Consider the following 21,584-nt stretch of genomic DNA (forward strand, 5'->3'; position numbering starts at 1 on the left):
GCACTTGCTGCCTAGCCTAACAACCTGAGTTCTTTCCTGAGACCTACACAGTGGGAGGAGAGAAAGATTCCCCAAGTTGTTCTCTGACCATATGCGCATTGTGGCATGCGTGTACACACACATGTACACACTCAGAAAAATAAAAGGGTAACCTGAAAATATAGGAGATAAAAATAATCTGTAGTATTAGACTCTTAAAAAGTAGAGATCTCATTGAATTCAAATAGTTATAGTTTGGACTATTGAGCAAACAAACTGTAAGGATATGTGTGTCTTTATCTGGAATGGGATAGTTTAAGTGAGGTAAAGAAAAATAGTGCTAGATGCGACTTGAATGTATATGTAGACAGCGTATGATGGATGTCTCAGTCTGAGGGATACAACGATTTTACATGAGGGACCCAAGTGTTGAACAAATGAAAAATAGTGTTACTAAATGACACCAACAAAGAGTTATAGGGGAGTTGATATCCTGAGGAGAGCGAGAATGCAAATTTATTTGTGTTCAGGAGAAGTAATGTTGATGCTCAAATGCAGAACACAAAGGAATGTAAACATCTTCTATTTAAAAGGGCTCCCAAGAAAGTAGTGTGTTCAAAGGACAGCTAGGCTCTAATAACAGTGAAAAAGAACAATGTTTCCACAAGTTTAAAAAAGTAATGTATCTACGGATGTGTGGTGATGATGATGATGGTGGTGTTAAAGCACTTACTACCCCAGTAAAACACCCAAGACTGAAAGGATGTTAATGAGAGTGAATACACAAGTGTGAATTATAGTACAGTTTGGGAAGGGTCAGTGAGGAGAGGATCGTGACCTAAGGATAATGTATTCTGTCTCTGAATTCCTTGGATGAATGTGTTTTAAAAACATGTGTTAAGAAGTTGCAAAGTGAAGTGTGTGGTTGGAGCAACCCAGAGGCCAGCCTTGAGGATTTGTGGTCAGTGCTCTATTTCTAGAATTGTCATTCTTGGTCCCTCCCACTGTCTCCACGCTTTTGTATTTCTCTCTCTCTCTTCTAAAGATGCTGTTTTCTCTTTCTGCTTTCAGCTGCAGGTATGCCAACAGCCACAAGTAGTGCTAGTCGCTAAGATGAGGCAGCTCACCCGTACACAGTGAAGACAGTAAGGACAGCACCAGGAGCCAACAAGAGTCAGAGCTGCTGTCATGCCTTGTGCTGAGAGGTTTAGGAGGGTGGTCTAGCTGCCAGTAAACTGCGCAGCTGTGCCACTGAGTCACTGAACCAGCAGACCCAAACACCTGTTCATGTGTGGCAGCTTTCCTATACCCAGGACAGTTACATTTGCAGCTCCGTTGGGAAAGAGATGTCAGTGTTGAAATACTGCTAAGTACTCTTGCTGCTGCGTCTTTCATGGCTGTCTGAACACATGTATTTACTGTCTTACTTAGAAAACTAAAAGATTAGAGACTTTAGTAAAGATAGTTTTTTTTTCTACCATTGACCACAAACATGCTTGCATTTCTTATCAAACATGACTAAATATTTTACATATTATATAAGCCAGTCTCGTTCTCTTCCACTTTCTCACTTTAATTCTTACCACATTTGTGTTTTTTCTGTCACCATTTGTGTCTGCCATTTCTGCATGTTGTTACCTGTCACTTCTTTGACTCTGTCACACTTATACGCTACTGTCTGTCACTTGCTCTTTCAAACATCTGCTGAATATGTTTTCAGAGTCTACCCTACTCCTCTGACTTGGTCCCTACAACGTCTAAACCTGAAGGTGCTTTTATTGTCAAATTTTGGTACTTAATTAACAATATGAATGCATAAGTTTCTATAACCTTAAATTTTTTTATTTCACTCTTAAGTATTCATAACAAGACTTTTGTACATAGCAGACAGTATGACAGCATACATAGTGGTTAACCATATAATTTGAGATCATATAAAAGATATTCAGAGAGTGCAAAAATAGTAATAAATAGTCTTTGGTATTTTGTTTCTAATGATACACATTTTTTGGAAATTGAAGATTTCACAGTATAAGGCATCCTGTGGATTAAACATAGAAATAAGATATGGAGATCACCAGTATCTCTTTGGTGTATGCACTTAAATAAAAATTGTATCATCCATAGCAACAGTGACAGTATTCCCAAGTGACCTTGGAACCTACTGGGCATGTTACAAAGTAAACAAAATTCCCCTTGCAAGTTCTGACAACTGCAAGGCATTTTGGATGTGGTGAAGTAGGCCTCCTGGCAGAACATAGTGCCACACGGCTTGTTCCATGTGTCCTGTGTTTGGCAAGATTTCATACAAAGCACTTTTGTTGGTGTAAACCCAGCCCCGATACTGAACAGGATTCTTAGTTCATAAGTTTCTACTCAACTCAAAATATTATGCGTAGACAGACACAGCAAAACAGCTCCCTTTCCAGCCACCCGCCACGTATGTACTATTACATATGTGAATGTATCATACATTCTGAGTGCCTCATAATCAGCCAGTGCGCTTTTAAAAATAGGTTTTTCAGACTCTGTCTCAATAAGATTGGACTCATTGCAGATGTGATTTGGTATCTTTGGTTTCTTATCTACTAACTTTAGAAAAGTCTAATGCAACTTTATAGAGAAAATATTGTATTTATATTCTAATTCTAAGACAATCAGTACAGCATTAAGATGTATAGAATTCTGAGTATAGCAAAATACCCAGAATGTTTTCTTTCCTTTCCCCTTCCCTCAAGTTATCAAAAGTTGGCTTGTTCATACTTTCCAACATGTAATTAAATATCTGGGTAGAAAAAAAGCTAATAAAATTGTGAGCTTGCTTAATTATACAATAATTTTATAAATCAAATCTATACGTAACTGTATTTAAATGTGTACATCTAAATATCCCTATATAAGATATCATACATGTTATACATCCATGTTAACTGGTAAATTGAAAATGGTATTAATGTTTTTGTTTAAGTGAGTATATGTCGATAAAATTCTAATTGACAAAAGAGAACAGAAAGTTTCTATTTAATGACCCAGTTAACAGTTATAGTACTGAATAGTCAGTCTGTAGTTCTCTTAGTTATACTGAAAGGTGACCATGCCATACAACAAATTGGATACAAAATAGAGTCTGAAGATGTAAAGTACAAATTATTTCATTTACTTATCTCTTTGAAAAACATAGTCCTACTTCTGTCTTAGTTGAGGTTTTATTGCTGTGAAGAGATACCATGACCAAGTCTACTCTTATAAAGAACATTTAATTGGAGCTGGCTTACATTTTCAGAGGTTCAATCTGTTATCATCATGGCAAGCAGCATGTCAGCGTCCAGGCAGAAATGAATGGTACTGGAGAAGGAGCTGAGAGTTCTGCGTCTTGATGGGAAGGCAGCCAGCAGTAAATTCACTCTTCCTCACTGGGCAGAAATTTAGCACCAGGAGCCCTCAAAGGCCACCTACACAGTGACACACTTCTTCCAACAAGGCTGCACCTCCTAATAATAGCACTTTTCATGGGCCAAGCATATTCAAGTACCACAGTCCTTTTATGGACTGTTAACACTATTAGAATATAAAGAGACATTTTTCTTGAGATTCTCTACTATATCCTAAGCATGACACCTGGCATGCAATAGGCACTCAGTAAATATATACCTGGATGGTTATTAAATACCTCTTTGATCCAGAAATAGTAATTTATGTCTGAAATAATTCTGCAGACTGTTTTTAAAACTGTATAATGATTTTAAGGCCTAATATATATAAGATTGCACACAGCCTGGAGAAAGTTTCACTGTGCTTTGTAAAGTAATACAAATGGGTGAAGAAGCCAGCAGTCATTCCTGGCGTATGCTTGAGAAGCACTCCTGCTTCCAGAGGTCAGTCAGACCAGCTTTAAAACTTGACTGCCGTGTTTTTCACAGCCGCGTGAGTTTTACCTTGGTGAACAGGTGTGAACAGAAAAGATGTGACACCTTGACACCAGGAAAGAGCTTAGCTTTATACCAAATGGAAAGTACAGGGTGAAAGTCAGAAAATACCAAAATAGCAACTGACTTTCTCCTGAACAATCAACAGGAGCTTTTGAGCATTCCTGTCCACGTTACAAACCCCTGAAGAAAGCTATAGAAAAATATATTACCATCCAGTACCATCGCAGTTGTTCAGTTTACTGACTAGAGATCAACCTTTGCCTTAATGGAAAATAGAGGAAACTAAGCTGTGTGAATATGTCATCACTGAAATGTCATTTCTCAGAGGAAATTTTCAAAAGCAGTACTCTTAGGACCTTTAATTCTCATAGTATGTATATAAGATTTCAAGAATTACTCCAAGTAATGACCACAAGAATAAAATGTTACTATGCTATGTCAAATGTGAATGCCCCACATCTGGTAAAGGTGAATATATCTTCTGTGGTAGGTACAGATTGGACATCCATGGGCAGTAAGAAGTATGTACACTGTATGTACACTGTATGTACAGTGGCCTATAGTAGGTGTTGGTGCAGAAGCAGCTCACTCTGGTAAAAGGACACCTGATTATATCACTGGAGTAACAACTTTTAATTATGGACTTCACACTTCTTCTCCTAAAACCCAATTTATAGTTGATAAAAAATACAGGAAAATGGTTCTTACATGTTTAGTAGAAATAATAAAATAATGGAAAAATAAGTATCTTGAAAATGTCATAAAGTGAAAACTGGTGTTTACATTTACCTCCTTCCTGCTCTGTTACTGTGGACACTTCCAGGGAGCGCCTGGGTGGCCTGCAGTACACACAGGGTTTTTTTGAGTACTAGCAGTAGTCAGAATCCACTGGCTTTTCTTTTTAAAATATGAAGAAATTAGTATAAGTATTCTTCTCCCTCCTTCCTGTTTAGTATGTTTAATTTTTAAATATGTGTGTGTAAGTATGTATGTGTGTGTATATATATGTGTGTGTATATACACATATACATGTGTATATATACACATATATATATATTTAAGACTTATGTATGTGAGTACACTGTAAGCTATCTTCAGACACACCAGAAGAGAGCATCGGATCCCATTCCAGATGGTTGTGAGCCACCATGTGGTTGCTGGAAATTGAAATCAGGACTTTGGGAAGAACAGTCAGTGCTCTTAATATAATATGCATGATAGCCATGTTTTATTATGTAATTATAGATATATCTATATCCAGAAAAAAAGAATAGTAGCATGTGCAGTATTATAATGTTAATTTTTTCATCATAGAATCAAGAATGAAGTTACATATCAAAGAGCATCTTCCTAGTCTTCTGCCGCTGAGCTTTGCCTTTAGATAGGTGTTCAGTATATTAAGTGTGTCATGAGCGTTTTCTAACATGGTTTTATAGCCGTGTATAACGTATTTGATCATACTCAACCCCAGTTCTCTCTTGTCCTTGTCCCATTCCTACTCATCCCCTTCACAGAATTTTCTAAGCACCCAAATCTAATTTTCTTTCTAATTACCTTTCTGTTTTCTAAGGCAACTTTATTCAGTATTTATTTATCAATGAAATCATTATTAACATTCTTCATTCTCTATGTTAGACAGCTTCAAGAAATTTGCTAAAAAAATATGAATGACCAGTTTTAGAATTCTTAGCTTTTCATCATGAATTAAATTTGCCTTTAAAGTGATATTTCCACTACAATAGAACTTGACTAGATGCATTTCTGATATACTACACTGTATATTTATTTTACATGCATAAAATATCTATTAATACATAATAAATATAAAATCTTGCTTCCTTATTTATTGAGGTAGTCTAAACACATTGTCATTTTTTCTGTTTGTTGACAAATCATGTTGGCTTTCTCTGGTGTTCTTTAGGACTTTTAACCTATAATTCTACAAGTGTAATTAGCAGAGTCATTAGAATCCGGGTGGCCGCAGAGGATGTGACTAGACCTCGAACTCATACACATATTCTCGTTCGTTCTCTCTCTCTCTCTCTCTCTCTCTCTCTCTCTCTCTCTCTCTCTCTCTCTCTCTCTCTCTCCCTCCCTCCCTCCCTCCCTCCCTCCCTCCCTCTCTCCCCTTTTCCCTTCACCCCCTCTCTCTATCATTATCTTGTCTCTCTCTGACTCTTTCTCCCTTTCCTATTCCCTACCTACCTCCCCCACCCCACTCTCTTAACCCCACCCTGGTGTTGTAAACAGAAAGGCTGGATACAGTGAGATCACTGTTTAGCATCATGAATTGGCATGCCCTACTTCCAACTGTGAGCCCCCCCCCCACATTTACTTTTATTAAGAAGTTATTAAAAATACAAAGCAATGATATTTTTCTACTTGAGTAATTTTATTTATTCAATCAAGTCAAGTAGTCTACTGATACTGTAGCAAGGAGATCCTGAATATCTTCTTTGCCTCTCTTTTATTAAAGAATCTCAGCAGATAGGAGCAGATATGAAGGAACCAGAGTTAAATCAACTATAATGTGTCTTTCCATTTCATGCATGTAGTCATTTGAATATGTTTGGCCCAGGGAGTTGGTAGTCTTGGAGTAAGTGCATCATTGTGGGTGTGGGCTTTAAGACCCTCTTCCTAGCTCCCTGGAAGCTAATCTTTTTCTCTTTGTCTTTGGATAAAGATACAGAAGTCTCAGCTCCTGCTGCACCATGCCTGCCTGGATGCTGCCATGCTCCCTCCTTGGTGATACTAGACTGAGCCTCTGAACCTATAAGCCAGCCCAAATTAAATGTTGTTTTTATAAGAGTTACCTTGGTCATGGTGTCTGTTCACAGCAGTAAAAATCTAACTAAGACAAAAGTTCGTATCAGGGACTGGGGTATTGCTGTGATAGGGCTGACTTTGGTTTTGTTTGGAAGAATGTGGATTTGGGGACTTTTGATTTGGAAAGCATGAAATGTTTTAACGTGGGGCTTAATGAGCCATCCTAATAGGAATATGGAAGACTTTGTTGTTGTAAGTGATTTGACTGTGCAGACCTGGCCCAAGGGGTTTCAATGGAGATCTTCAGTATGTGGCCTAGAGGCTGTTTTTGTGGTATTTTGGTGAAGAACAAGACTGCCTTTTGCCCTTGTCTGTAAAGTCTGCCTGAAGCTAAGGTAAAGAGACTCAGATTAATTGCGGTTGACAAAGGAAGTCTCAGACTGTGTTCTCTGGTTAAATCTCATGAAGAGTGTTTTAAATAAGCATAGCAATTATAGAAAGGAAAAATATAAAATAATATGGTTCCAGTATTAAAGGAATCAGGAAGTGAACACAGCTGAATCTTGTGTTCAAGGATATTAAATTGAATTAAGGGAGTGGTGACCTTGGCAAGATCCCACCCAGCTAAGTTTAGGTCCAGGCTTGGTGCTACACACCTCTAATCTTAGGAGACAAAGCCATGAAGATCCCTGAGTTCAAGGTCAATCTACAGAGCAAACTAAGACAATGCATAAAGATTTTTTTTTTTTTACTATCCTTGCACTCTTCTCTCCACAGAGCACCTTATCCCAGAATTGCATTGTACAGCACTTTTATTCTAAATGGGCAAAGATAGCCTAACTTCTAAGCCAGACATTCCCTGACTGCTCTATTGTTATAATTCTACTAGTCCACTAAATAAGCAGCAGTAAACACTGTTCTTTCAATCCTTTCAGAACAGTGAAAATTTTAACTCAGAATTTAAATTCTTAAGAGTTTTGCAGCAAAAACATATGACTATTCTAATCTGATTAAAGTTAGTTAGTCACAGCTATTAGAATGAAAATCTGCCTGGCATTTCTGATTTTGAGTTGTGCTGCTACATGATATCTAGGCCAGATTTCGTAGGAAATTCCCTTTGTTGGACTTTGGTGCTGATATAGTTTTGTTAATTTTTATATGTTTACTTATCCAGAAATCTAGTTAATTCTCTATTATACTTAATAGAAAGGTTTGAGGTCATTTCTTTATTAATAACTATTTTACTATTTTGCCTGCTGACATCATCTCTCAAGTGGAAAAACAGAAGCAGTAGCTATGAGCATATTAAAACCTTTGTCTCTCTTTCCAGTTTATTGAAGCATTATTCATTCACAGCAGCCAAGACATAGAATCAACCCAAATGTCCACAAACTCATGACTGGATTAAGAAAATACGGTATCCATTTCTAGGAAGATGGCTCAATGGTTACAGTGCATACCACACATGAAAGCCAAGCTCAGATCCCCAGAACCAACACACATGCCAGATGGGCATGGCAGCTTGCCTCTAATTGCAGCCTTGGAGGGTGGAGAAGGGATCCCCTGAGCAGGTTGGCTAGCAGAGCTAGCTTTATCAGTGAGCTTGATCTGACTGGGATGAGCGTACACACTTGCAGAGAGCATGTGTTACTATTTCTGTGCCTCCTTTTTTACTTTAGTAATCCTTTGTTGTCTAGAGCATCTTCTTTTGACTTAACAAATTACGAGTTTTTAATCAAGATAGGTTCTCAGAGGCAATGAACTTTCAACATAGCACCTTACAAGGCAAAGGATTGCAGTATGGCATGTATGTGGAGTGGCCAGCTTCGCACAGTCTTGGTTTAGTCCCTGGCAGTACTATGAAAGCAGCGGTTACTGTAGACCCAAAGATTTCATTCTTCATTATATAGGCAAGAAAATGGAAAGCATATGCCCATTAGAGTATCATTTGTAATAATTGATAATTTAAATGTCTAAAAATAGTCTAAAGTTTGAAATGCTTTCTCTTAGCCAAGCATAGTAGCTCAGACCTAGTAGTAATTTCATCCATTGAGAGTATGAAGCAGGAAATTGATTGAAATCAAGGTCAGCCTGGGCCACATGGTGAGGTCTTGGCTGCAGTTTCATATGGAGAGATAGAGGTGCCTAAATACAGTTCTGACACTATATGCTTGTTCTGTTTTCAAATCTGTGAAGGCCATGCAGACTCAAAACAGGGGCCATAGAGATGGTCTCCAGGCAGTCTTTTCCAATAGCCTTTTTCCCCCTCTGTAGTTCCTGGGAAGATGCAGCTTTTGGTTTCTAGATACAATTATTCTTAATAATTGAACTACGATTCAGTGAAATGGCTCAGAACTTATGGGGATGGGTTTTTTTTTTAGAACCATTGACCCATCTAATTTTGATAACAGGAGAATGAGCTGATCTTTCCTTACATGGAGTTAATGTTCCACTTGGAATGTTGCTTATGAAAATTTTCTTTCTGCTTTCTCTTGAATCTTTAGTAAGAAACAGCTCAGTAAAGTACTTGTGTTTATCTGATACTTCACTTAACATATATTTTTTGTATGTGTTGGCCCAAATCTGCATGTGGTGGTAAGAGGACAGCTTGTGGGAGTTGGTTCTCTCCTACCTTGTAGGTTAGAAGGATAGAACTCAGGTTCATCAGGCTTGTCAGCAAGTGCCTTACCCACTGAGCCATATCAGAAGTAAGAAGCTTTCCAAGGTTACAGGATATGTGAGTGGTTCTATCTGAAGGGCTGAATTATCACTTTGTATTCTTTTCCTGTTTTCTCTTTAATATTATTTTAAGTCAGTAGTATGAGATAGTATGGTCCACTTTACATTTTTTTAAACCTTATATGTATAATTGAAAGGCTGTATGTCTAAAAAAGTAAATATAAGATCTTTATTTTAGCATGCAGACTTTTAGCCTTACTTTTTTTTTTTTTTTTCAAAATCTTGTCTTCCCATTAGGATAACTTTCTTCCTTGTTTACCTGGGTTTTTTTTTTTTTTCCTGTATTTTTTTCATGTAAAAATAAGTGTATTGAGAGCATTGAGGAAAGGATGAATGCTGCTGTGGAAACCCGTTTGCATTTGGTTTGTCCACTTCCCACACCTCGATTGAGGTCATGCAAATGTTCATGCCTAAGGTCTGAAAAGCTGTTACTGTTTATTTACTAGGGTTGGGTTAAACACACTGATGATGGGTTCATCATTTGTTTATTCCTCAGGTTTTAAACCACTTTTCTATTTCCATATTCCTATGATGGAACAGTTTTGAAAGATGAAAAAAAGAGAGAAAAGAATTCTTATAAAGTGACTCTATCTGCCTGTTTGTTAGTCGACATCTTATGTATCTGTCATTGTCCATGGTCATGCCATTGCAAGGAAATTGTATTCATTGGTTGAATCCTTCAGTTTTCAAGGTGCCTTGAGTTTTCATTCTTTGTATTCTTACATTTCTAGTCTTAAAATATCTGAAATGGAGTAGTGAGGAAGGTTTTTTAATATACATTCTGCTTCTTTATTGTAACAGAATTTAGTAACTGTAAAACCTAACTACAAGTGTTTGGTATCAATACCTGTATGACTTTCTAGAACTCATTTATGTTCAATTAACTGGATGTAAATTCTATTAGGAAATCCTTATTCTTAGATTTGGGGGACAGGGGAGAAAGTGCATGATATGGCATGTGTGCAGAGTCAAGGGATGGCATGTAGATAATGACTGTTTCTATTCTGTGGGCTCTAGGAAATGAAATTCAGGTCATCAGGCTCATGCCAAGGATGCTGCTTACCCACTGAGCTGTCTATTAAACACCTTGGTGATAAACATTCATTTCTGCAATTAGACACTTACAAAAAAATTCCCAGCAAACACAAAAATAAAAAGACTAAGCACATATATATATATTTGCTAATATATATATATATGCATGCTCTATTATATATAGTTTGAATGAAATGATTTATACCAATTTTCTTTCCTTCCTTAACTAGGTCTTGTTTGGTACTAATATATTTTCCTCTTGTGTTCAAAGGGTAGTCATTCTACAAAAGTGGAAGCTGTGGTCAGAACTCTGATGAAAATACAACTTAGAGATCCAGGGGCCAAAGCACTCGTTTTCTCAACGGTATAATCAAGACTTTCTGCTTCAGTCTAGCTGTTCTTCTGCCTTTATTTAGTGTCTACCAGATAACTACTTAAGAATAATTACTGAAAGAGAGCTAAGATTCAGAATTACTGTCATTTTCCCCCTGTGTCCTTATGTTTATGTATATAGAAAAATGTGATAATACTTTATAAAGGCAGTTCCTATCATTATGAATTAGATTTTATATTGATGTCATTTAGAGATATTTTAGATATTTGAAAAATTAGAATCTGTAACCTTCAAAGATTCATTCACAAATGAAATGGCCTATTTAAGAAAAAGTAATGTACTATAAATAAAGTATTATTTATAAATATAGTAAAATCCTAGTCTTACATTTAGAAAGATAAACTATATACATTAAATACACCATTGTTTTCTACTTATATTTTAATTATTTTCAGTGATATTTGTATTTTATTATATTACCATTCAACCAATATTTGATGGGAAAAGAAAATGTCGTTTCCCAACCGAGCTAGTGTTGTTGGTTCTCCATCTGAGGGTTTGGGTTTGGTTTTGTTCATTTAACTGATGTATAAAAGTTACTGTGGTTTAATTATTTATTCTCTTCTCAAGTCTATTTGGCCAAAAGCTGTATATAAACACTTTTTTCTCACTTTTATATTCTAGTGGCAAGATGTATTAGATATTATTTCAAAAGCTCTCACCGACAACAACATGGAATTTACACAAATCAGTCGCATTAAGACATTCCAGGTGTGTCATAATTTTGCTCATGTTTTTAACAGATCAGTTACAAACTAAAACTGCTGCTTTCTAGCTGACTTCATTTATCTTCTATCCCGAGCCCTATAGGAATGTTTTAAGTTCTTAATTATCAATGAAATTAACATTTTTAACAAAATAATAAAACTATAGATACTTTTGATCTAGGCAATCTTTTTTAAAAAAAAAAGTTTTTGTCTTAATATCTTTTTCTTTAATGTAGGAAGAAATAGCCTTGCAGTGTTTCTTTTGAAGGGGTCTTTGTACTTTCTCTCTTTCTCTCTCTCTCTCTCTCTCTCTCTCTCTCTCTCTCTTTCTGTCAGAAAAAAGTACATGTGGTTAAGATTTTGTTTATAGCAAATTGAGTATAGTCACATGTATAATCTGAGACACACCACACACAAGAACAACTGAAACCCTAGTAGACGCCTATCTTACCTCACAGTAACTTTACATAGTTTTCCTTTCCCTCATTTTCCTGTACACTCATACAGTTCAGTTTTTATGTATCACATATGTCTATGATGTAGTTTCCACATGCTATGAAAGCAAAAGGGTTTGTATGATTCTCTTCAAAATCAAGAAAAACAACATTCCAGTTCCTAAAATCGGTGCATTAGCATTGTCATCTTCACATTATGTTTATTTTGAGCTATAACATAACTGCTCTTATTTTAATCCATCCAGCCTAAATTAAAATGTACCTGTCTTCTTTTAGGAGAACCTTTCAGCGTTTAAGTATGATCCCCAAATCAATATTTTGCTGCTGCCCCTGCACACAGGCTCTAATGGATTAACTATCATTGAAGCCACTCATGTTCTCCTGGTGGAGCCCATACTGAACCCTGCCCATGAGCTTCAGGCCATTGGGAGAGTGCACCGAATTGGACAGACAAAGTAAGGACTAAACTAGGCTTTTATTACCTTGCTTCATGTTATCAGAAACTAATTCAACATTTAAATTCCTTATTTATGTTTATCATACCCTGCCTGTTTCTTTCTTTTTTGTTGTTGTTTTTTGGTTTTGGTTTTTGGGTTTGCTTTTTTGTTTTTGTTTTTTTGAGACAGGGTTTCTCTGTGTAGCCCTGGCTGTCCTGGAACTCACTCTGTAGACCAGGCTGGCCTCGAACTCAGAAATCCACCTGCCTCTGCCCCCCAAGTGCTGGGATTAAAGGCGTGTGCCACCACTGCCCGGCTCCCTGCCTGTTTCTTAAGTACACATTCTATCTCCCACACCTGAAATGTTTGGTACCAGAAATTGTTTAGGGTTTTTGCTTTTTTGTTTGTTTGTTTTGTTTTTTTGTAGTTTTTTTTTTTCATCTTGGACTGTTTGAGGAAAGGGTATATATTTAAACATAAGATTGATTTATGTTTCTTTCACCTCATACATAGTCTAAAAACAATTTTATACATTATTTTTAGTATATATTTTAACTACAACCCATCACATGAAGTCAGATACGGACATTTCCACTTTGTTACATGTCTGCATGCTCTGTAGCGCTTGGATGCACACACCCACCCACACACACACAAACAAAATAATGAACCAATAAGTCAATGTAGTTAAAATAGTTTGATTTAGTGGAGTATATGAACCAATAGTCATTTTTATGTGATATGCACTTCCTTTATTCAAATACCAGATTGTGAGTGTCTGTAACTCAGCTTCCTAGTTATATTACCTGTGAGTATTAGAGGTCTTGAATGTTTGAAGACATACAGACACACACGATAACTTATTTAGTATTACTGAGCATCTAAACTTTGCATACTAAAGACTCCAATCATATAAGACCTAATTTATTCCCATCTAGAAACATACATAAAAGGCCACTGTGTAGCACAAGTACAAGATGATTTAAAGTTTTATGAACGATATGCTTTGTGTCCTGAAGAAAGACTGAAGGAATGATTATTTTAAAGTTCGGCTAGAAAACAGTTGTGGAAGAGTTGCATATGTACAAATACAGGGCAGTTAAGGTGACACTTCCTAGGATTGTGAACAGTCTGGAACTGCTGAGGCCAAACATGAGAAGTAGTAAATGAAGTTTTGCATGCCAGAGTCAGAAGTGTGGATTGCTACATAAACTTCAGCTTGTGAACCAAATACACCTTTAATTTTAAGTAGAAAAGAGACAGATTCTATATTTAAATTACTTTTCTCATTGCTGTGGCAAACATTAAACAAAAGAAGCTAAGAAAGGAAGGGTTTATTTGGGCTCATGGTTTTGAGAGTATAGTGGGAAATTCAGGGTGGCAGAAACAGGAAGTAGATAGTCATATAAGCCGCAGTGAGGAAACACTGACAGATGAATGCTGATTCTTAGTTTACTTTGTCCTCATCCATTTTTTACCTCAGCTGTCCACAACCAGGTGTGTCTCCTTCTGCACATACATCTTAAACCTTTGTGGAAATACCCATATAGATGTACTGACAGTTGTGTTTCTATGGTAATTCTAAATCTCATCAGATTGATGATCAAGATAAGCCTTTGCACTCTTCCAAAAACCTAAATATGGCCTAAATATGGCAAAGTAGCATAACTATAATCAATACACAGTTCTAAAGTCTGTCCAATGTCATTTAGCATGCAGTTAAATTTAGTTATATGTAAATGTAGGTGTATACACGCCAGTGGTGCATTTGGAGGTCAAAGGACAACTTTCAGAAGTCAGTTCTTGCCTTCCATTTTGTAGAGGCAATCTTGCTTTTCTGGTGGTTTGCATACTCAAGGTTAACTGGCCTCTGATACACTGCATCTGACTTTTTTTTAAAATATGAGTGCTAGGCTGGAGAGTTAGCTCAGTGGTTAAGAGCACTGGTTGCTCTTTCAGAGGTCCTGAGTTCAATTCCCAGCAACCACATGGTGGCTCACAACCATCTATAAAGGGTTCTGATGCCCTCTTCTGGCATACAGGTGTACATGCAGCAGCAGTCATACATAAGTAAACAAACAAAACGTAAAAATGTGGGTTCTAAGGACCCAACTCAGGTTGTTGGTTTAAGTTTATCAAGTCCTTTTACTAGTTGAGCCATCCTGCCAGCCCTGAACACTGACCTCGTGTTATACCAGCATTTTCCTAAAACCTATGTGGATGGCCTTGTCTCAGATTTAGAAGCCTAAAGCCATTAAGGCTATTGCTTCCCAGTAAATAGCCTTTCTTTTCTTCTTCAAGAGACTACCTTAGTCTTTGTGTCCTCCTTCTCCCCAGTGTCAGTCTAGCCTCACAGCTGAGTGTCTTATCATTCAGTTATCGCTTAAGTTGGTATTCCATCAGTCTCTACATGCTTCTTTCAGAGCACTTTTGCTGAGCACTTCTATAGTTTTAAGCCGTTGAGCTAATGTTATGCAACCTATAATCTACTTGTAAGCAGGTTGGTCTATCAACAGTTAGTATGCAGTAGATTAAGTAAACGGTACATTGTGTTAGGGCCTACAAACCTCGAGCCAGGTGGGACAATAAAGAGCACAGATGACTTGGAAGCCAGCCTTACTGAGAAGGTAACATCTGAGCAAAGCATGAAAGAGATTGGAAATATAACTATACTAATATTTTATGAATGATTAAGCAGACAGTAAAAATCAGTATGATATCTGTAAGTCAAGAGTGTTCCTGGTTTAAAAAAAAAAAAAAAAAATAGCAAGGAGCCACAGTTGCTAGACTGAAACAGGTAGGAAAGGAACGCAGTGGTGCTTGGGGATCATATTGGGCCCTAATTGGAAAGCTTCAAGCAGAAGGAGGACACATCTAACTTCAGCTTTGAAACAATCATTCTGAGTATGATGTGCAGGCCAGGGAGTAAGGGGAGCAGGCAGACCATGTAGTCTTGATGACAGTAGGAGGTAGCTTGCATGGAAGTGGCAGTGCACTGAGTGAGTAGTGTCCAGGCTCTCAGTTTATCCCAGAGTAGAACTGACAGTGTTTGTGGTCATAGTGCTTAGTGGGTGTGAGCAACACTGTGGGCTTTGGCCTAAACTCCTGGGAGGATAGAAAGCCTTTGGCTGAATAGAAGACTGCGAGATAGAACAGATTCAGTGGTAAGAACAAAAGTCTACTTTTGATATGTTTGAGATTTTATTAGCTATCCAAGATATGTATGTTCAGAGCCTGGGTAAGAAGCCAGGACTAGAGGCACACACTTGGATATTAGTAGTGTGTGATGTTATTTTTGAGCTATGAGCATGAATGGGATTGTTAAAGGAGAGAAAGAATAGTGATGGGCCAAGAACTAAATAAATCCTGGCACATGTAAATTACAAGGCTCTGGGAAAAGGAAAGACACATGCTCAACTGTCACCTGATGCAAAATGTCAAAGTAGAAATCTTATTATTGGAGTTTTGACCATTAGTTTTATTTAGCATCATGATGAAAAGCAGTTTAAATGGAGCAGTATAGGCAGCTACTTATAAGGATTTTTTGTTGAACTCTAGTTCAGCAAACACAAATAGGATTACACAGTGTCACAGTTAGGTAAAAAGTGGCAGGTGCACCCCTGTTCCTCCCTGTCCGTGCTCTAACCATGGCTCCGCACGCTTACTGTGCAGCCCATAGGAATAGGATTTTGGGAGATGTTGTTGCAGAGTAAAAGAAGAGAATAAAATTAAAAATTATTTTCTTTTTGTTTTAAATAAAAAATTAATTCGAGGATGATTCATTTAGAAATAGAAAAAGTAGGAAAAGACAGAAGAGTATGGTGAACATTTTCCATGTTTGGGCAAGAGGATATAGGACCTAACACTGATTGTTTTCAGGCAAGAGCGTGGCTCTGGTAATGGTTAGGAGGGCACAGTGTTTGTCCCTTTGTTACAGTGGAAGAAGTGTCCCTTTTTACATCTCATTTGTCCTAAATCTCACCTCTTCTCATTCTCAAGAGCCTTCATCTTGAAATACATCACATGAATATGTCTGAGTGTTAATCATTTTTAAAGTGGCAATCCTTTACAGTATACATACACCCTCTTGATCTCCTAGTCTGTCAGCCTTTCTATTTTGGTAGCTACCCCTGAGTGTAATACCACTGAAATGAGGCTTAGAGTTTAACTGGTGGCCTACTTCTTGCAGTGATCCAGTGGTTCTTTTTAACTACTCTCCCTAACTGTTAGTTCACCCAGGGCCGTGGCAGTAAGTAGTATGCGTAGGTGGACAACCTTCACAGGTGTATCCCTGAACCTTAAAATTACCATCTTTATATATCTAGTTGTTATCTGTACATGTATCTAGGAACTTTATATTTCCCCCGGGATATTGACTAGATATCTCAAATTTGGCACAGGTAAAGCAAAACTACGTTTGTGCTACTCTCAGCCAGTCCAAGCTTTCCTCATATTTTAATGTGACTTTTATCATCTATACTTGCTCAGACAGGAAATCTAGGACTTTTCGGTATGTCTTATATTCAAATTATTTTAGTCTTGATTCTTGTATCTCAAAGATATTCATCATCTTTTGACTACTTCTTATCCCACTGACAAAAAACACAATCCATCTCCTCCTCTTGCCATGGTAACTTGAAATTATATCTCTTCTCTTCCTCCACAGCAGCCAAGGCATTTCCAAAGTGCAGTCTAGTGTAAATCAAAATCTGCATAACTACTGGACCACGTTCCTTTATAACTACAAAATTCAGTTCCTGATCAAATCCTTCAGGACTACCATTTATGATCTGAACCCTGCCCACCTCTAACCTCATGTTGACCTGTTGCATTTATAACACACTTGTGCCATGCTAGCCTGATGTTGGCCTCGGAAACATTTTTAGCTTTTCCCAAGCTGTACTCATCCCAGTAGTATATATGAACATTTGTTTTCTGTCTGCATGCTCTTCCTGCTCCTCCTAATTCCCTTCTTAGTACCTAATTCCCTTCTCTCAATTGAACTCGTCATACATAATTTATGCATGCAACTGATTTTCTCATGTGTTTATTATTTGTCTCCCTCATGAGAGTTTTTTCATGAAGATCACGTGAAGTATGCACTGTTGACCTGTCCCTGAGCACATTCATAAAGACCTGCTACAAGTGGGCACTAGTGGACTAATGGATGTAGCATGTGTATGTAAGGTCATTTTCTACCCATTTGTCTTCAGGTGGTCTTTAACTTACAATTTTTATTTGCCTTCTAGACCTACTATTGTACATAGATTCTTAATTAAAGCAACAATAGAAGAACGGATGCAGGCAATGCTAAAAACTGCTGAGAGGAGGTAGGTAATAATTTACAAATGGGGATTCCCCATCATTGGAAAGTTTTAGATCATCTTCTCCTGGATGACAACAAATGATGTAAACACATACTTTTTTCCAAAACCAAAGAAAAGCATTTTATCTAAAGAATGTTCCAGTTAATGCTTTGGACATCCTATGTTTGGCTTAAGATAATTTAATAGATTATAATATGCAAAGTTAGCTGGCTTATCTTTGCTGCATTTGATTACTTTTTAAATGAAATGTATTGTTCTATCTTACCTAAACTTTTGTCTGATTATGTATAAAACTAAACATGCATTAATGTTTTACAGTTTATGCTTACCAGTCACAGGTCAGTAGGTATGTCTTGGCTGGTGATTTGTGTCAAATACGTAGGCGTCAGAGTAGTAGGATGATGAACAGTCTGAACTGTTTAGGACTTGGCCTTGCAGTCACTAAACTTCTAACGTTTGCACGGTAATTTTCCTTTAAAGTCATCTTGAAGTAAACTAGTGCCTTTCCCCCTCCCCATGAGATGGATGGATTGGAAGTCTCCCAAAGACAGATGATATGATAGCTCTTTCAAAGGGATGGCATCTCTAGGGTACTTTGTAACAGAAACTTTCTCAAACCAGAAATTCCATACTCTGATGTAACAGGAAAGATGCCATCCCAAAGGCTTTTCATCTAAACCTGAAGAGTTTTGTTCTCTTGTCAAGTGCTGCAGACATCAGTGATTTTTATTTCAATTACTTAAAATAATACTGAACTTCTTTGTAAATTTCAGGTAAATAGTGAGTTTAGAACCTGCTTGGCAACAGTTGTCAGCTGTCTTATTTTCTGGTTTTTTTTTTTTTTTTTAATTTGTTTTGATTTTTTATTAATTGTTCATAGAAAGCATTTTTTGACAAAACTTCAGAATTATTTACGCATTTTCACTGATTTTGACAAGCTATAACAATTACTGTCTACTTGTGACTCAGTGATGACTACATTTAGCAGTCAGTTTATTGTCATGCATACAGTCACTAACTCCTGGCCATGCCTTCTCACTGTGCCTCTGGAAATGTTGCAGCCACCCAAGCTCATCCGGGAAGCATGCTGAAGCCTCTGTGCTGACTGTGGCTGACCTGGCAGACCTGTTCACCAGAGACAATGAGGACCTTGAATGAATGCCGTCAAATCAGTCCACACACTTTAAGATAGGACTGAGCTTTCATAGATGGAAAGCAAAGTTACACATTGAAGACAAAAAAAAAAGTAAATATTAGGAAATAGTATTTTAGGTTGAATAAATTTATTTTATTATACAATAGCCTAGTAATAATTGACAACTAGTTCCTTTTCGGTATACTGATTTCACACATTTACAAGGAATTTTAATTTTACACTCCTACTGAAACGTTTACTTTATGTTCCACATGTATATCTATAACTGATAAGGCAGAGGAATTAAGAAAAGAAGGTATTGAATAATTTTTCATTAGTAGATATAACTAACAAGACAGAGTACATAAGAAAGAAGGTAACGTAGTCTAGTTTTGTCTGACCTGATACATACAGCCAGTGCAAATGACATTTTTAAAAGGGCCTTCAGCATCTTTAGCACATGATTCACTATTAACTTTTCGGTAATGTTTTAAGAAAATGCTAAGCTATAATGACTAGTTATTTGCATGAGTTTAAACTGTAACACTGTCATTGGAACTTTACAGTGAGTAGTACAGCTTCTAATAATAATCGTTAGGTGGTTATTTTGTGTTTTATTACTAAATGTTAAAATACTGAAAAACTCATTTTTCTATTATGTTTAAGCGGTATCATTGTTAGTGTTTTTAAGTGTATTAACATTTACCTACAGTGAGCTCTTTAATCTTTTTGGTAAGATTTTTTTGTGTGTTTTAAGATGATGTATCTGTAAATATGACTTTTTAAAAAATCATCAGTGTACTGAATTCTTTTCCAGTATTCCTGTAACTAGTCATTTTAGCCACTAGTTATCTAAATTTACAGTAGAGTTTATTCATTTCAGTTACTCTCTCCTTAGGAACTAGTGTTTCATCTTACTGCTGTGTTCACACATGCATAGAACTATAAGTGGTTGAACTGTCTCTTCTGTGAAGAATTCATAGATGACTTTGAAATCACAAAATAACGAGTTGCTTATTGTATCCTAGCCTTGTGTTGTAATATAAATGTTCTTTCTTTCCTTTAGCTGTTGAAGTTTTAAGTGACCCTCAAGATTCATTAGCGCCTACCTAACTGTCCAGAAAACTGTACTAGAAATAGTCCCTGGGTCTCCTTCATCCAGTGAACTCTGGTGCTTAAGCTAAGGTGCATTTTCCTATCCAGGTTTATAGGTGACAGTTTAGCTGAAGAAGGCACATTTTGGGTGCTTATTCTTTAGTTGAAGGGAGGTATGCATTGATTCTTTTATATGAAATTAAACATAACATTTTTATAGCTGTTCTACATTCACAAAGAGCTTTTCTGTGTATTCATGTAGTTAATATTCACAACAGTCCTGTGAAGTGGATATAATTAATGTCATTCCTATTTTGAAGGTAAAGAACTAATGCTCAGGAGGAACCTTTCCTATGATATGTAGCAAATAGACAAAGTAGTCCAGGCCCCCGGCTTCATATTTACTGTTCTTCTACTAAGTCAGATACATACCATGCTGGGGTTCAGAAGCCTTGTGTTGGTAATTTAAGAATGAGATTGTTGATGTACTTATTTTTGTTTCCTAATATTTCATGTGCTTTGTTCTAGGAAAAACAATTTGATATGCTTCAATTTAAAAAATAACATATAGATAGATATCTGTATAAGTATTAGAGGGAAACTACTCTTATTTATTGCAGTAAGATACCTCAATTAAATATTTTAATGGAAAATAAAATTGTGGATTGTTTAATTTCTAAGGTTTGGATCATCTGAACTTTCATTTTTATTGACTCAACAGATAGTATCAAATTGCCAATTCTACACTATTCCATATGTTATTTATATTTGTTATTTCTTCTAAAACAATTATGATAATTCTCTTACTTCAGAACTAATGAGTACAAATATATAATCCCCACATCTTGGCTGCAAACAAAAGAAATTTTGGTTTCCCTTCTTAATCATTTTATACTCTCTGAAATATCACAGTATGGGCACTGTGCTAGCAAACCACTGAGCATAAGTGAAATGCCCAGTCCTTACAGATTATATGTATTTATATTTAGGGAATTGTTTTTCAAGTAACTCCAGATGAATTTACTTAGGACTGAAGATTTATCTATGTAAATCACAAACATTCTACAAACTTGGCCTAAAATCCAAGTAACTTTACTGTGTTTATTGCAGCATCAATATTTCTCTATGTGATCTTAAGGAAAAGGACCATTTTTAGAAACTGGTCCTTTTGGGAAGTATAACTCAGTCTTTTTATATGCTTAGTATGCACAAATCTCTGGATTTCAGACCCCTCCAAAAAAAAATCCCTTTCACATCTTTAATAACATTAATAATCTCAACATGGAACCAACACTTAACAAGCAATACTAGTTCATAACAAAAGCAACTGCTTATAAATATCTAACAGGTTTGTGACTATCAGCTAAAAACGTCTTCCAAGAGACAAAAGCAAAAATGTCTTTCATCGCTTCTCTCATTTGCTAACCCTTTCCAAAATCAGTATGATTGAGCTGTGTATTAAACTTGCAGATACCTTCTTGGAAATGTGAAAAACACCTGTGTTAACGAATGACTACAATTCTACTTAAAGTGAATATAAGACATACTCAGTTTTTGTAGTGTATAATCGGAATTCCCACCATAAT

General features: G+C 36.5%; 1 protein-coding gene across 3 annotated transcripts in view; it reads left to right on the forward strand.

Annotated features, from left to right (window-relative positions):
* The window catches only part of Shprh (SNF2 histone linker PHD RING helicase), a 70,494-nt gene extending 49,816 nt beyond the window's left edge, over window positions 1-20,678 (forward strand). Inside the window, exons 26-30 of one of the 3 annotated variants that reach the window (XM_076926852.1) lie at window positions 10,720-10,812; window positions 11,467-11,553; window positions 12,281-12,459; window positions 17,691-17,771; window positions 18,830-19,081. In XM_076926852.1, coding sequence (XP_076782967.1) covers window positions 10,720-10,812; window positions 11,467-11,553; window positions 12,281-12,459; window positions 17,691-17,771; window positions 18,830-18,926 — 537 coding nt within the window. In that variant the 3' untranslated portion in view covers window positions 18,927-19,081. Of the gene's footprint in view, window positions 1-9,909; window positions 10,066-10,719; window positions 10,813-11,466; window positions 11,554-12,280; window positions 12,460-17,690; window positions 17,772-18,829 lie in introns of those variants that run through there. The other 2 variants (XM_076926851.1, XM_076926853.1) reach the window with 2 other exon arrangements.
* The last annotated feature ends 906 nt before the right edge of the window (window positions 20,679-21,584 follow it).

The sequence above is a fragment of the Arvicanthis niloticus genome, chromosome 28 (genome assembly GCF_011762505.2).
Source record: "Arvicanthis niloticus isolate mArvNil1 chromosome 28, mArvNil1.pat.X, whole genome shotgun sequence".
Taxonomy (NCBI): domain Eukaryota; kingdom Metazoa; phylum Chordata; class Mammalia; order Rodentia; family Muridae; genus Arvicanthis; species Arvicanthis niloticus.